General features: G+C 47.0%; 1 protein-coding gene across 2 annotated transcripts; it reads right to left on the reverse strand.

Annotated features, from left to right (window-relative positions):
• Window positions 1-9349: 9349 nt before the first annotated feature.
• PHF24 (PHD finger protein 24) lies at window positions 9350-16254 on the reverse strand. Of its 2 annotated transcripts, none has more exons than XM_003800255.3 (7): window positions 15877-16254; window positions 15028-15213; window positions 11113-11191; window positions 10632-10837; window positions 10167-10327; window positions 9755-9850; window positions 9350-9446 (listed from the first exon to the last, which is right to left on the reverse strand). In XM_003800255.3, the coding sequence occupies exons 1-7, from the start codon at window positions 16252-16254 to the stop codon at window positions 9350-9352; spliced, it is 1203 nt and encodes a 400-aa protein (XP_003800303.1). The 2 variants fall into 2 exon arrangements, with proteins under 2 accessions (XP_003800303.1, XP_023375122.1); XM_023519354.1 differs by having other exon boundaries at window positions 9755-9853.
• Window positions 16255-16563: the final 309 nt, after the last annotated feature.

Genomic DNA, 16563 nt, shown 5'->3' on the forward strand with positions numbered 1-16563 from the left:
CTGTGCCTTATTTCCTTCTCTGTAAATGGGGATAGGCAACAGCAACACTTCTAAGAGTTGTTGTGAAGGTTAATTAAGGTAACATATGTAATGCACTTAGTTCTGAGCTTCGCATGTAGTTAATGCTCAACGAAGTTAACCATTGCTTTATGTTCACGGATGTCTGGGTATGTAAGTGCATCTATAAATGTATGAGTCTGACTGGGAGTTATTTGTACTGTTGTACTGGTGATGTGATTTGTGAGAGTGTATCTGTCTAATTATTTATGTGTGGCAGTGTGGTGTGCCTGATTGTTTTTTGCTGTAGGTATGTCATTTTTTGTCAGTGTACATGTGTATGATTAAATGACTCTGTAGGTATGTGTCTACATGATAGAATGGATGAAATATGTGGCTGTTGACATGTTGACACCATGTCTGCCAGCATATACATGCATCTCTGATCAGGTTGGTTCTAAACACTACCAATTACCCTTCCTTCCTATGGAGACGTCATAACCCTAGGTATCCCTCATTTCCTCACCCTGAGGGAACCGGAACCTGTGGGCAGGGGCGGAGGTGGGTGCCAGTGAGGAGGTGTTTAGACAGGAGCGCATGTTCCCTCCCAGACTGTGTAGGGGAGGGGAGCCCCTGATTCTGCATATATCCTGAAAGCGCCATAGGAAGTGCCCCCCCAGCTTGTTCTGGGTGCCCTGTCTTGTTACCATGGCAGCAGTTGCCAGGGGCTCCCACGGTTGCTAGGTTCTGGATGTGGGAGGCTGCCAGGCCCTGTTGCCAGTAGAAACAGAGAATCCTAGGGGGAAGGAAGACTACCCCCACAACTGCCAGCTCTTTGTAGCCACAGAACTGGCCCTTGGGCCTCTCCTTTCCCCCAAATTTACCTATGATTTGTACGCAGTAGTATATGCGTGTGTTGGGGGTCCTTTATCAGAAAGCTGGAACTAGAATACTGGGAATACTAGAAACTTCTGGGGAAAAAGAGGACCCCCAGCCTGCCCATTAGCATCTTTAAAGTTAAGAGTTCCTTAGAAATTAGTGACTACTTTATTTTGTCCCCCATCCCTTAAACTTCTCCCTGGGAAATGTCTCTGCTTGAAGTGATTAGTTATTCATTACCTGATGCTTTCACCCAGGTGTAGGAATGCTGCATTGACCCATTAGCCGCGTTACAGACGGACTACTCCCTATGGTCAGATGTTTAGCATCTCACCTGATACATACTTTATGCTAACACCCAAGCCCAGAATTTGGTCCCATACTGAGTCCCTAACTTTGACCTCACCCTAAGATACTGAACCTGGTTGTAGTCCTGGATGACACAGTTTCCTCAATTCAGCCTCAGCTTAAGCCTTCCTCCTGACACGGCTGAGCTCCAATTTTGGTACTTGGACTCATCCTCATAATCATTTCTGACGATATACACTAACTGAGCACTAACTAGGATTCTAACTTCCTGTTACTCATGGGTGTCTCCCTGCATGTTCTGAACTTAGAGAACCCTGAGAGGTTCAAAAGGGTTATTTCTTGCCTTGAGGTGAGAGGACAGTGCTAGGGATGACCAGCAGAGGGCGTGCAATATTAGGTTCTAGAGACAAGCTCCACTAGCCCACCTGTGAACTAAAGAAATTGAAGTTTGCAGGTTGTGGATGCCAAAACTTTGGAGTCATGTGGATCCTTAAAGTCATGGATTTTCTCCTTCTGGAGAAATTGGGCTCAGGGCTGGGAAACTATCAGAAGGAGCTTAATTGTTTACTCGCATCTCATGTCTCAAGAGGACTGGATACCTAATAAGTTATCTCACACCCAACTCAATATTTCTGTTGCATGCTCTTACAGCTTCACTGCCTTCTCTGGTACATAGTTATTTTTTGGAATAAGCAGAAGTGTGCCTCCCATAGCATCCACCTTTTATCTTGGCTTTGTCCTCAAAAACACATTGACCTCATCAGCCCCATCTGCAGAGCATCAGCCATCTGCACCTTTCAAGTCTGCTTCTCTCCAGAACGCCCACCTGCATAGGTTATTCACCTGCCTTGTTCACTTCCAACCACTAAGATCATTTTCCCTTGAAGGGGTATCAGTTTGTGGTGCCTGGCTCTGATTAGGTTTTTTCCAGGAGCTAGCCTGCTTCTCCTTTGACTTTCAACTTCCTTCCACATTGCCTCAGATTAGATCAGTTTGTTTTTTGGCAGCCACCTCTTACTGGTCACCCATACCAAGTTAAGACCAAAACTCTTTTCTATCTGATCTTCTAAATCACTTCTTTCTCATTTGTACTTATTGTTTTTTGAAAGGAGAGTTATATTCATTTTACAAAACAAAGATATTTGAAATAAGTTAAATAAAAAAACATTTTGGCAACACTTCTGAGTTTTAGGGCAATACATGGCTTGGAAATCTCTGCACTTGATGTTTACTTAAAGATGGGACAAAGAGGCTGGGTGTGGTGGTTCGTGTCTGTAATCCTAGCACTTTGGGAGGCTGAGGCAGGAAGATTGCTTGAGGCCAGGAGTTTGAGACCAGCCTGGGAAACATAGTGAGACTTTTCTTTTTTTGTAAGACAGAGTCTCATTCCGTTGCCCCAGGCTAGAGTGCTGTACTGTCATAGCTCACAGCAACCTCAGACTCCTAGGCTCAAGTGATCCTCTTGCCTCAGTGTCCTCAGTAGGTGGGACTACAGGTGCCCACTACAACACCTGGCTAGTTCTTCTATGTTTAGTAGCGATGAGGTCTCGCTTTCAAGCAGTCTACCCATCTTGGCCTCCCAGAGTACTAGGATTACAGGTGTGAGCCACTGCAGCCAGCTATGAGACTCTGTCTTTAGAAAAAAAATTGTAAAAATTAGCCAGGCTTGCTGGTGTGCACCTGTAGTCCCACCTACTTGAGAGGCTGAAGCGGGAGGATATCTTGAGCCCAGGAGTTTGAGATTATAGTGAGCTAGGACCACACCACTGTGCTCTAGCTTGGGTGATAGAGCAAGACTCTGATGCTTAAAAAAAAAAGAAGAAAGAAAGAAAAAAGGAAGAGGTAGGATAAAGAGGGATTGGAGGTCACCAGCTGGCTTGGCTGAGTGTGACTTCAGCACTGTGGACAGAGGCACCCCTAGCTATGCATGGGCTTGTGGGATGGTGGGGATGACACACAGCCTTCAGGTGGAGCAGAGATCCTTGCTATTTAGTGCCTTACAGTGTATAATCCTCTCTCTGCTCACTAAACTCATTCTGTTTTCACTCAGCTACCAGCCCAGGAGGCTTGCAGGGCAGGGATGCTTTTCCAGATTTTTACAGATGAGGAAACTGAGGTTCAGCAAAGTCAAACTCCAAGCAATCCCTAAAAAGGTGAGGTGGGAGAGAGAACATGTTCAGCAAATTTAGCAAGGCTTTGCTTGTCTTTGTGGAGACTTTCCCTTGGGATAAAGAGGGAGTGCACTTAAGTCAAAGCAGGACAGGGTGGGTGGAGGTTTGGAGGTTTGGAATGGAGGCATGAGCCAGCTCTTGAAGCAAGCAGCAGTTGGCAAGAGGAACAGTCCTAGGGGAGTCTAAAGTGCTACACTGAGGGTGAGGAAACCTTACGCATTAGGGTCCACAGAGATCCAGCTTTTATGCCTCTCTTTCTGTCCCAGTGCTTCACTGAGCCTGGAGACAAAGAGAAGGGGCTAGTGGAAGGTCATTAAGGTGCTCTGAGTCTGGAGGACCCTCACAGGAAATATCCAGGGAGAAGAGCGTGGGAGACCAGTGAGTGAGTGGTGTGAATTGTGCAGGTGGTAGGAAATCTGTGACAGGGTTACATGCCTGGTTACCAGTCCATGTCTTTTCCCAGGGAGTTAAGGGAGGTGTTAGGCCACATATCAGTGGTTCCCTTGAGGTGTACTATGACAGCACATAAAGTGGCCAAGAACACGGGTGCTGAAGGTAGACTATTTAGTTCCCCTAATTCCTAGCAGTGTGATTGTATAACCTTGAGAAACTCAGCATCTCTGGTCCCCTCTTTCTTCATCTGTAATCTCATAGGGCTGAAGATTAGCTGCTTTATCAAAGCACTCCCCGCTGTGTAGTAAGTGCTCAAAACTGTTAGTAATTACTTGTACTTAGAACTCCCTCTGGTTTTGGAAGAATATCTGCCTCTGATCCAGCCTAGAGATACCTTCCCATCCACAGGTAACTTGGCTCTGTTCTCACCAGGTAAAAGGGAGGACTTTAGTTTTCCTCACTCTATCATATACATTAAAACAATTTGCAAAAATGGGGAGGAAACTCTCAGGTCAGAGAGAGCCTAGAAGACCAGCAGAAAACAGCCAACGAACTTCCCTACTTTGTAGCTCAGCAGGAATTGGGCAAAACATCTAACACTAGCTCTTGGTGGAAAGGGATAAACAATATAAAAGACAGATCGAGAGACCTGTCTCAATTTCTTCAATCACTCTGGATTCTCCCTTCAGTGCCATGTCCCCTCTGTATCTGTAGTGGAACACAGAGGTATCTGAACATCTGGGTCTGCACATGTGGTACCTCTATCCCCGTCACTTGCTTATTGGAAAAGGCAGGGCCAGGAAAGCTCTAGAAAGAGAGACATAGTGCACTGCTATCTTCTTGGAGGCCACAGCTGCCCTGTCTTATGCTCAGACTCAGGAATTAGTCAATAATGAGAAACTAAACAGAAATGGCAGGTTCCCCAAACAACAGGAAACGGGAAGCCAAAATAGCATCACAATCTCTTTATTATGATTTCCACTGTGCCCAGCCTTGGGAGCAGCAGCTCCTTCTGGAGTATCTGTGAAGGTTGGCCACAGGGAGGAGCATGCAGCAGTAGAGATGGAGAGACAGGGCCTGGGGGTATCCCCTTCAGCTCACTGTCAAGTTACCTTCTGCAGAAAAGCACATGGGAAAGGAATGAGGGACCAGGGGGCATGGATCCTGCATTGTTATTCAAGTGCTCTCAGAGCCCTCCTCATAAGCTGTTTGGCTGGGACACAGATCACAGGCCAACCCCAACTGGCTGGAGGTAAGCCTGAAGTCCTTTGCTTCATCAGGAATATGGAGAGGCCTTGCTGCTTGAAGTCTCATCTGTGATTGTGCCTACCCAGTGCTATGCAGACTGGTTTGCAACTGAGCTTCTTAGTCACTGGCCCAGACCAGACTGACCTCTCTGCAATGCTCGTTGAGGCATGAGGCCCAGAGTGCTGGTTGGGGCTAGTGGAAATTCTGTTAACATGTTCATTTTCTTTTCCCTTCAAGGTTGCCAAAAATAGTGGCAGCAGGAAAGCAACAACAGGAAAAATGCCTGGTCCCACCCCACTCCAGAGCTGAGCTGTCAGGACCAGGCATTATGCATTAAGATCCCCCACTCTAGGAGATCCCATTGTCTGGCTGCAGCCAGGGGCCCAGAGACATACCTTGGGCAAGTTCAAACGAAGTGGCCTGAATAAAAGTAGCAATTTTATTTCACTGTAAATAGGAGTGGGGTAAAAAGGGACCATAGTTATAGGTGCTGCCAGGATGTCCTGAAATTCTGGTTATCAAGCTTGTTCTGCCTTTTAGTACCATGCATGTTATTTGCCTTTACTAGTCTGAAAGGAACATGCTTGCAGGGTCACTAGAGCCTGCTACCAATTCTTAGTCCTGCCCGGAGGTTACTCTTGGCTCTAGGGTAGTCAAGGCTGGCCTGAGGCCCTGACAGTTTCTGCTAAGCTTTCATCTTGGCTTTAGATCTTCCTGGCACCACTTTTACTGAAGCTGTGATACCTGCAATGGTTGAGGTTGTGCTTTGGTGTAAGAGGCACAACCCTGGCAGTTTAGTTCTGTGCTTTCCATACTGGTGGTAGAATTAGGGGAACCCCAAGACCTGGCCACTTAAACAAGGCCAAGGTGACAGCCCATAGGGAGCACCAGAGCCAGAAAAGTCAATGTTTGCACTTCCAGCCCCAGTTGCTTGGGCTGAGGGCAGAAAGAAGCAATGTATCTCATGGTTTCTGTTGTTGCTGTCCTTAAAGAAGAAAACTTGAGACTTGGATCAGTCCCTAGGCGTGAGGGCACTGCTCCATCCCTAGATCCCACAGGGGCCACTGCTCAACCATTCTGTTAGGGAAGGCTGGCTTCAGGAGAAAAAAACCAAGAAGCAGATCTGGTGAGGTTACATGGCCACAGCCACATGCTCAGCTAGCCCTCTGTCCCTGCAGCTCTGTTTATCCAGCTGCCCCCTATTTAAACATGAACACAGGGAAGAGAAAACTAGCAAGTGATTTTCATAGGGAACAGATCTGTAACCAAAGCCTTCCTTGGTTGGGGATGGTGGTGGTGGTGGTGGTGGTGTGCTTGGAAAAGCACTGATCTCAATTTTGGGCAGCCAAGAAAAGATTAAAACACTTTCTCATACTCTTATGAGAGCCAGACATTCATATTTGTACTTGGCAGAATTTCAAAGAGTCACAGTGATGGAAGGGCTTGAAAAGGGAATGGGCCTCACTAGGTTTATAAATGTTTTAAAATCCCCACGCATACTGCAGAGGGGCTCTAGGGATTAGGGCACTATAATGGAAGATTCTGGATGGGGGTTTGGGATGGGACTTCTGCAATTCTGGACTGGACTAGGGGAGCAATGAAACTTCCCATTTGGTAAAAAGTTAGATGCCTATGGTGAAGGGCCCAACTGCTCCTCTGTGCTTTTCTACTTCCTAGGACTCTTATGGACCAGGGAATCTATTCTTTGCTGGAGGTAGCATTTCCTGGGCCCTCTGCAGCACGCCCTCACCAAGGAAGCTTGCTGTCCTAGAATAGGGAGGAGGGTAATCCCAAATGGGCCTGCTCTGTCATGACAGAACTCCAGGGCCTGGGATAGAGCAGGCTCGATCCAGCAGCCCATGGACTGTCACCATTCACTCACAGAGAGCTAGAAGCAGCAACTCCAAAGAGGTAGGCGTTACCTTGATCTGTGGAGGGTCAGGGCAAAAGATGGACTTCCAGTCCCTGTGACTGATGAGGCAGGAGAAAAAAGCTGTTCATATCTCAAAGCCCAGTGCTGTCTTTACTTAAAATGTCCTCTCCATGAGATCAAGCAGCCCAAGGCCACGGGCACAGAGGGTGATCTGCCAGGAGAGTAAGCAAGAGCCCCTGTGCTTTATGTACTTTAATGTTCTTAGCGCAAACCCCCAGGCTTGGTCACTTCAGATGCAGTCCTTGGCCCAACATTCATGTGCTTTCTTTTCTTTTCTGTTCTTTTGACTAGATTGAATAATGACCCCTCATCAGTCCTGGGAGTATAGCTGAGGAGTATTTACAAAAGATGTGGGTTTTGAAATGTTCAGGGCCATACATATGAATATTTGTCTCCTGTCTGCTTCATTTCAGTCCTAAGTAATTCAACCCCAGTAGTTAATTGTCCTGCTCCCAGCTCAAGCGATTCCTACAAGAGGAGACTACACAGGGCTCTTACCAGTCCCTGGCTGCAGCTCCTTGCTTTCCTCTGAGGATCTCAACACTGAGAGATATGAACGTTCTTCTGTAAGTACTCAATTTAGCGTGAGTGCCTTGAGCAATGAAGATATGTTAGCTTCTGCATGACTGAGCTCAACTCCATCTTGAATAACTCTTGGTAGTCATATCTGGCAACACTTAAGTCATTAGATTGGAAACAGAAACCTAGAACCTGGACCCCAGGGTGATGCACAACCTGCACTGACTTGAGAATTTCACAAGAACTTAGGAAGGGGAGGTGGGCTTGGAGTCCAGGCTTGGTGCACTGTGGCAGCCTCTGCCTCTGCTTGTCTCCAAAGTCCTTCCATGTCAGGAGGACCCAGCCTGGTGGAGAAGGACATGCAGTGAGCAGTGGGAGAAGCAGCAACTGAGGGCACACCCCCAGGGAGAAGGGGAAAACTTCTATGAGGTTTTCCCAGGACTCCCCTGCTTGAAAGAGCTGAGATGCAAATCTTCTTAAGCTGCAGCCTCCTGTCCTCATTGTCAGGATGGCTGAAAGGAGTCTGCTGTGGCGTCTGCAGAGCTGCTCTTTCTTGGGCTGTGGAAGAGGCTGGCTGCAATCTCCACACAGAGGTCACTTTCCTAAGTCTATGGCTGAGTTGAGCAGGAACAATCCAAGAGCCTGAGCCTCTCCTCTTCCATCCAGACTATGTCCTTGTTGCTCTGTGGTAGCTGACTTGGCTAAAGCATATAACAGAGGGTTGTAACTCCTGTCATCGTATTTGTTCCTTTCAGAGCCCTGGTGGATCTGGGCATGAGCTACCACCTGAAAAATAGAGCTAAGAAGACTCGCCTTGGTTTTTAACTGTTCTGCTACAGACTTTTGGACCTGGATGACCTGGCTGAGAGGTTCCTGGCATTTTGTGTCTCTGGGAGAGGCCCCATTTCTAACCGGGATTCTACTAGCTAATTGCTTTCTCTGCCACCTGGAATTAGAATTTGAATAAATAATAGGCTGAACTGCAGCGGTGGTTTTCAACTATTCTCCCACCTCAATACAGCCGAGGCACATTGTACACACCTACTAGTGACAGTGGCTCACCACAGAAAGGATTTTCTTTCTTTTCTTTTCTTTTCTTTTTTTTTTAAGAGACAGTCTCACTTTATTGCCCTTGGTAGAGTGCTGTGGCATTTTAGCTCACAACAACCTCCAACTCCTGGGCTTAGGCGATTCTCTTGCCTCAGCCTCCCGAGTAGCTGGGACTACAGGCGCCCACCACAACGCCCGACTATTTTTTGTTGTTGTTGTTGCAGTTTGGCCTGGGCTGGGTTTGAACCTGCCACCCTCAGTGGGGCTGGCACCCTACTCAATAAGCCACAGGCACTGCCCCACAGAAAGGATTTTCAATGAGGGAAGAGGAGTCTGTCAGCATCTCAAGGAAGGCATGTGAGTCTGAGATGTCCCCTTGTTAAGAATCACTTGGCCAGAGGCTTATCTATTGGCAATCAGAACTGGTCAACAGAAAGGGTGAATAAAGACTCCCTCCTCTATACTAGGGCCTTCACAAAGGGACTTTGGTCCTGTTTCAACTCAAAAATAAACAGGCTTCTGAAGGCATGGACAGCTAGGCATGTATGTGCATGTGTGTGCAGTGCATGCACATATGTGTGTGGTGGCAGGTCCAGTCTATGTCAGGGTAGGAGGTGGTCCAGGAGCGGGTACGGCTACAGCTTCCAGGGCTTCTTTGCTGTGGCAATGCGTTCATTGCCTCTGTTGTGAAGGCAATAGTAATTTCAGTGCTCTACAGCTCAGTGACAAGTTAAGATGCTGGCAGGGCCCCATCCCCATGAGTCTTAGTGCCAGAGGTTGGAGGGGGAAGGGAGAGAGGAAAGGAGGGAGAGGATGTCACTGTCCCCGAACCAAGCTTCTCTGCTCCATGCTATCCTGGGGGTTTCAGGTGAATAGCTGCACTGTTGGGGCGAGCAGCCAAGATGTAGAGGACATTCTCTCGCAGGAAGGTGGGCCAGTCCACAAATCTACAGTGGAAGCAAAGAGGAGGTTCATAAAGCTGGTTGCAGGGCCTGAAAGCTCATGAGATCTGATTCCAGGGCAGCATGCTTTGGGTAGGCATATAACTCAGAGAAGCCTTGACTCATGCCTGACATGGTTATGGCTGGCTGTGCTGCCAAGCCAGGTAACCAGCTGGCTGGCCTTAGGGATCTGGAGGAACATGTGTGGTCCTGGAGGTGGTTTCTGGGAAGTGGGGTAATGGCTGCTTGTACTTGTGTGTATATGTTGAGGGGTGTAGAGGGTACAGACAGACAGGTAAGGAGGTTCTACTCACCTGGACTCCTGATCTGTGGGCAGCAGGGTCTTATCCTGACTCTTGCTGCTGCTGCTGGCTGGACTGCTGTCAGCTATGGGACCCACATGGCTGATGCTGCTGAGCACAAGGACGTATGGTTAGTAATGGGATAGTGAAAGGCCTGGCCCCTGCCCCTCCCAAACACTGTTTAGCCCATGACCCCAGACATGCACGTCCAGGCCTTTCTGACATGTGGCACCACAGAGCTTAGAATAGAAGCTGCCCTATCCCTTGGCCAATGGGCATCATCATCCTCTGCCTCATGCACAGCAGGATCCTCATCCAGCTGTTGGCAGGGGAAGCAGGGAGGTATATTTTACACCAAGGGCCACTGGCAAGAGAAAAGCAACAAGGGAGGCCAAGTGGGGGCAGGGACTTGTAGGAAGCAGACCTGACACTGCAGGATGGAGCTTCTGTAAGTCGTTTGCAAAACCAAGAATGCTGGGCGCGGCCACACTCTGCCTCACTGATGGCATTCCCACTGCCCAGTGCCAGGAAGGTGGCTCGGGCTCGTTCTCGCTCTTTAACTGTCAGAAGCCTCAACAGAGAGTTCTGGGGAAGAAGAGACAAGATCTCAGAGGTGACATCTTGTAAACCAGCAATCCACAGAGAATCCTACCTCTATTCCCCCCTTTGCAGCCTCCTTTAGAAGTTGCCTAGAGCCTTTCTGGTAGCGGAATCCAGCGCAATCAATCTTCCTTAGTTAGTTTCCCAACCTGGGCATGGGCTGGATTCTGGGCCCATTTCTGTGTACTAGTCACTGCTCAGATAGTATCCACTGTTCTCCCAACCATCCAGCATGCTTCCTAGTCCTATAACCCGAATTTCATGGACATTTACCCCAGCTGGCCCTCACCTGAGGACGCAAATGCTGCAAAAGTAGGAGGGACTCATGGGACAGGAAGTCAGGCCACTCTATGTGGCCTTGATGTTCAGGGTCCAGGGCTGCAAACTGGCGGGCTGCCTGTTCTTCTTGCTCCTCGCTCAGGGCTCTGTCACTTCCCCCCCGCTTCGCTGCTTGGTGGCGATAGCGCAGAAAGTCCTCCAGTGTCAGGGAGCAATCTGTGGGAGGCACCCCATGCTGGCCACACCTGTCCATCCAAGGCACCTCCACTCACCTCTAGGATACCCTAAATGCCCCCACACCCACAGTTCTTGTTGAATCTTTACCTCCCATAGCCAGGGTCTGTGGACAACAACTCAAGAACAAGGAATCATCCGCCTCTTGTCCCCCCAACCCCTAAATCTAAAATACTCCTTTCATAGTTCAGCTTAGCAAGCATGAAGGAGCAATCTGACCAACCCCTCTCCATCCTAGCAGCACCATCCAACCTTACCAGGGATGACTTTGCACTGCTGAAAGGTCTCTGTGAGGCTATACATTTCCTCCTCAGTAAGCAGCAAGTTGAGGTTGTCCTGAAAATAAGGAAGAGCTGAGTCACTGGCCATACAAGCCAGTAAGAAAGGCAAGGATCAAGAAGGATAGAAATAGTATTTCAAATAGAAAGCAATTCCAAGATCATTTAATCCCAGCCTTCTATTCACAATCAAGGAGACTGAGGCACTAGAAAAGGTAAATAAAGGACTTGCTCTGAGTTACCTTAACTCTGGGCAGATCTTTCTCAGAACCCAGATATCCTGAGCCTACCCCTGAGTCCTTTTTACTAAAATAGTTCTGGGGAAGAACTATTTTCAAATTATTCTTCAAGCTAACCCAGGGAGCTCTTGGAAGTGTCTTAGAAAGCTACTGTAGGGAATAAGGACTCACTGATAGGGCACTGTGAATCCTTACCTCTATAACCTAGAGCACATCCCTCTGTATCAATTTCATGTATTGGGCTTCTGTGTTAGGCTGTGCTCGGAAGTATTTTATTTAAGAAGTATAATTCTACCTCTGTTTCTAATGATTTGTATCAATTTATTTATTTATTTATTTTTGAGACAGAGTTTCACTCTGTTGCCCTTGGTAGAGTGCTGTGACATCACAGCTCACAGCAACCTCCAACTCTTTAGTTTAAGCAATTCTCTTGCCTCAGCCTCCCAAGTAGCTGGGACTATGGGTGCCTGCCACAACGCCCGGCTATTTTTTGTTGCAGTTGCCATTGTTGTTTAGCTGTCCTGGGCCAGGTCCAAACCCGGCACCCTTGGTGTATGTGGCTGGCGCCCTCACCACTGGTGCTACGGGTGCCGAGCTGATTTATATCACTTTAAATAACTCTAGTAGGGTTTAAAAGATGCCATTGTGACAAGGTTTCTAAACTCAAATGAATTTTTCATGGTGCTATAAAAGTTCCAATTCCAAATAAGCACTGATACCTTATTTCATTAAAATTACTAGATAGTCCTTAAACTATCAAAGATTCTAGTAGAAAGTTAATTTTTTACCTAAAAGACCAGTAAAGAACAAGAGCAGATATTTTATGAGTATTCATTTGTGGGTTTCATAAAGAACCTAAACCACTCTTCATTTTTTTCTATAATTTGTTCTTTTTTGAGATAGGATCTCACTCTGTCCCCCAGAATGCCGTGGCACAATCATAGCTCACTATAACTTCACACTCCTGGGCTCAAGCAATCCTCCTGCCTCAGCCTCCCAAGTAGTTGAAGTGACAGGTGTGTGCAACCACACCTAATTTTTTTCTTTTATCTTTTGTAGGGATGGGGTCTTAATACATTATCCAGGCTTGCCTCAAATTCCTGGACTCAAGCAATCCTCCTGTCTTGGCCTCCCAAAGTGTTGGGAGTCTAGGAGTGAGTCACTGTGCCTAACAACACTTTAAAAAAATTGATATAATACTAGCCTGAGCAAAGTTAGACCCTGTCTCTACTAAAAATAGAAAAATAATTAATAGTGGTTTTCTATTAATAGAAAATTAATTAATTAGTGGGAACCTGTAGTCCTAGCTACTTGGGAGGCTGAGGCACAAGGATCACTTATGCCCAGGAGTTTGAGGTTGCTGTGAGCTACGCTGAGGCCAGGGCACTCTAGCCCAGGCTTTTATTTGGAGGGCAAAGGAGAACCACTGAAGGGTTTTTAAATGGAGAGTGCCACAGTCAGATCTCTGATTGCTGTGTGAAAAATGGATTGCTGGAGTAAAGTCTGGAGGGTTGTGTATTTTTATGAGAATTATCATATAAGATTTGGAAACTAGAGAAAACAGAAAATCAGGGAGGTGTAGGGAGGCATGAGAGGTTAGGTAGCTATTGCAATAGCACAGGTAAGAAAAGATAAGTGGCTAAATTGAAACGTGAGAGGGGAGAAGTCAGGGGGGAGATGTGAGCGACAGTACAGGCAGCATCAGTAGGACCTGTTGACTTATTGGATGTGAGGGATGAGGAAGAGAAATAAGCTGGGATTGATAACTGGGGGGTGGTGGTACTACTATTCATAGAGATAAGAAGTGGAGGCTTCCTCCATTTCATTTGGGGGCACATTGAATGTGAAATACCTAGGAGACATCAAGATGGATAAGTCTAAGAGACAGGAAATTTAAGTCTGGACACAGAGATATGGGAGTCATTAGTGCTTAGATGGTGGCTGTAGATGAAATCACCCAAAGAGACAGTGTACAGTGAGAAAAGAAGTGTTAATAACAGAACCCAGAGATACACCAGAATTTTGGACTGAGGCAAGAAACTAAGGGCATTGAGAAAGGTCAAAAAAGAGGGTTGGAGGAGAATCAGTAGAGAAGAAGGTACTGGATACTAAGAAAAGAGAGTTACACAATGTAGGAGGTAATGTTAATACTGGTTATACAAGTGAAGTGGGATTTTGTTGATTTTCTCTAGTTTCTATATCTTGTGTGATAATTCTCATAAAAATATGTAAACCCTAAAAAAAGAGGGGAAAATAAAGAAGCACCAACTACTTCAAAGATGTTAAGTGAGAAGATGCCTGAGAAAAGGTCACTGGGTTTAATGTTTAGAAGGTCATTGGTGACCTTAGGAAGAGACAATTCAGTAGAATGATGGATGCAGAAGTCACTTACAAGTGATTGAGGAGCCACAAGGAGACGATGAAGTTCTCTTAAGAAGCCTGACTATGAAGAGAAGGAAAGAAAGGGCAGGAGCCTCAAAGAAACCTTTGTGAAAAGCCCAGTGGAGAGTGGTGGTAATGATGGTAGGACAGTGACAGAAGCCTGGGAAGGGAGCAGTGGGTTCCTAGGGGTCAGGAAGGAGACACTTTAACCCAGTCACACAGCCGCAGCACATGGAGAAACAGTCACCAAAGGAAAGCCAGGCATCAGATTTATGGTGACTGGTATGAGAAGGCTGTCTGTACAGCAGGGTCTGCGGTGGTATAATCTAGGGAGAAAGGTGTTTAAGTGTTTCAAAATAACTGTTCTATACTTTATTTATGCACAAGCCATAGAGAGAGTTATTTGTTAGAAAACAGCACGCTTCTGCTTTTTCCTAGGCGGTAAGAATAAGAGGGGGATCAGCAGATGCTCCTCACTCTGAGATCAATAAATGATGGAGAGATTTGCAAGACACAGATCAGCATGCCAAGGCTTGCACTCTATTCAGGTGTGGTAAGAAATGGATATGAATCTGGCTTCCAGTGGAAACCTTAGACTCTGTTCTTCATTAAAAGGTAAGGCATTTATATACTATGTATAATTTGCAGAGTTCTGAATCAATAGAGCTTTGTTATGTAATTCACATATTGACCACTTCAGAGATAAAGAACAAATGCTTTTAAGAGCCAAGGGATGGCCAAGTAAGATCTCAGAACTAAGATGTTTTCCTGTGACAGAATCTATCCCTATTGGAAGCAAGCTGGTTGGGATCTCAGGTTGGTTTTCAGATAAATACAATTAATGACAACTACAGACTATTAGAGAAAGCACTGCTCCAAACAGAAATACTTTTGAGTCATTAGGACTCATTCAACTCAGTTAATCCTCTATCTCAGTGGTTCTCAACTGGGGGTGATTTTGTTCCTTCCAGGACACATTTGGTAATATTTGGAGACAGTTTTGGTTATCACCACTCGGGGTGTGTGCTACTGGCATCTAGTAGACTAGAGGCCAGGGATGCTGCTAAACATCCTACAGTGCATCTGGCCCCCTCACAAAGAACCATCCAGACTCAAAGGTCAACAGTTCTGAGGTTGAGAAACCCCATCCTAACTCTAGGAACCTCATATGTACTATTAGAAACTCTTTAGGTCACTGCCCAGGAACAAGTGTTCTAAGACTGGGCCTCCAGGAAAAGTGCCAAGTCCTGTTGTCCCTGCTGTCCAGGCTCACACAGTAGTGGCAGCTCCAGCCTGTTTCCGTGTGGGCCATCTCTGTCACCTCCGTTGCACCTTCTCCTTGGATGTAACCCATACGGCGCAGGCAGCCATCATGGAAAACCCTGGTGCAGATTCTGCATGGGAACAGGCTCTCAGCTGTCCAAACCTCACAGACATCACACATCTCATCGTTGACAACCTGAAGAAAGATGGCAGGAGTGAGTAGGGATGTGTAAGCATAGGCAGCAAGATCCTATGGCCACTAAGCACAGAGCTACCTGCATGGGGCTGAGTATCCCTGGAGCAGTCTAAACAAACATGTCTAACTGAAGCCACTGTTAAGGCAATAGAGCTTTCTTTCTGGAAAACAAGAACCAGGAGGCTCTTCCAGTTGTTCAGGCTTTTATGACTATGTTTATGAACAGGGATGCTACTGGCATTTTGGGCAAAAAACAATCTATCTGAGAGATTGTCCCAGGTACTGCAGGACATTTAGCATCCCTGGTTTTCCTGGCACCAAATACCAGTAGCAACCTCTAGTCATTGTGACTCCCCAAACTCTCCCCTCCTAATACTTCCTACAGGGAGTAGTACTATCTGTGGTTGAGAATCCATGAGCAGGAAGGTTGGCAGAAGACCCACTATGGTGTCATTCCTTATCACCCATTGCCCCAAGGGTTTCACTGAGATGAATTCCAGAATGTAACAAATATTTTTACTCTTGTGGAAGAAATTCAAGGATTGTTTTGGACTCAGCTCCAAATTTGAGTCTCACCTTAACTACACCCACGCCTCCCCAGTCCTGCTGCCTGATCCTCAGATGGACTAAGACTTGTGGATCCTGCCCTAACTGAACACTCACAGACTCCCTGGGCTCTAGGCAGATTTCTGGAGGCTTGTCATCATCCAGCTTTCGGGTGGGGCGGATGAAGGCAGGTGGTGTAAAACGACTGCTCCTGTCAAACTCCTCAGGTTCCACTCCACGCCCATCTCTAAGCCGTTCCCAGGCTGCGCGGTTGACACTGCTCTCTTCCTGGACCACTGGGGCGCCTGCCTCTGCTTCTTTCTCTTCCTGTACCTCCTGGACAGAGCCCTCTACTGTGCCACGGCGGGACCCTGGCAGCTCGCCTGTGCGTCGAATGGAAGGCCTGTCCCGCAGCCCATCCTTGAAGGCAGATACAGCCAGGCTCACCTTCTGTACCTGCTCCACTGTCTGCCGCTTAGACATCAACACCCCCATGGCTGCATGGATAAAAAGCAGAGGGGCATAGATTCAACCAATGGCTGAATGTGTCAGGCCAATCAGTTTCAACTTAAGTGGGAGGGGCTACTATTAAATAAGCAGTTTCTCAGGAGGCGCCGGTAGCTCTCAGTGGGTAGGGTGCCGGCCACATACACCAGGGCTGGTGGGTTTGAACACAGTCCCAGCCTGCTAAAAACAAACAAACAAACAAATAGACAAACAAACAAAAAAATAGCTAGACATTGTGGCAGAAGCTACAGTACCTGTGGCAGGTACTTGGGAGGCTGAGGAAAGAGAATCTTTTAA

This window comes from Otolemur garnettii, unplaced genomic scaffold (assembly GCF_000181295.1).
Source record: "Otolemur garnettii isolate 467f Iridium unplaced genomic scaffold, OtoGar3 scaffold00172, whole genome shotgun sequence".
Taxonomy (NCBI): Eukaryota; Metazoa; Chordata; class Mammalia; order Primates; family Galagidae; genus Otolemur; species Otolemur garnettii.

What these genes read in the sequence shown, in the direction of transcription:
- PHF24 (XM_023519354.1), bottom strand. Translation starts at nt 16,254, where the DNA reads ATGGGGGTGTTGATGTCTAAGCGGCAGACAGTGGAGCAGGTACAGAAG. An exon ending in GCAGTGCAAAGTCATCCCTG is followed by an intron (nt 10,838 to 11,112) that starts GTAAGGTTGGAT and finishes TGCCTCCCACAG; the next exon opens with ATTGCTCCCTGACACTGGAG. An exon ending in GCTCCATCCTGCAGTGTCAG is followed by an intron (nt 9,854 to 10,166) that starts GTCTGCTTCCTA and finishes CCTTGTGCTCAG; the next exon opens with CAGCATCAGCCATGTGGGTC.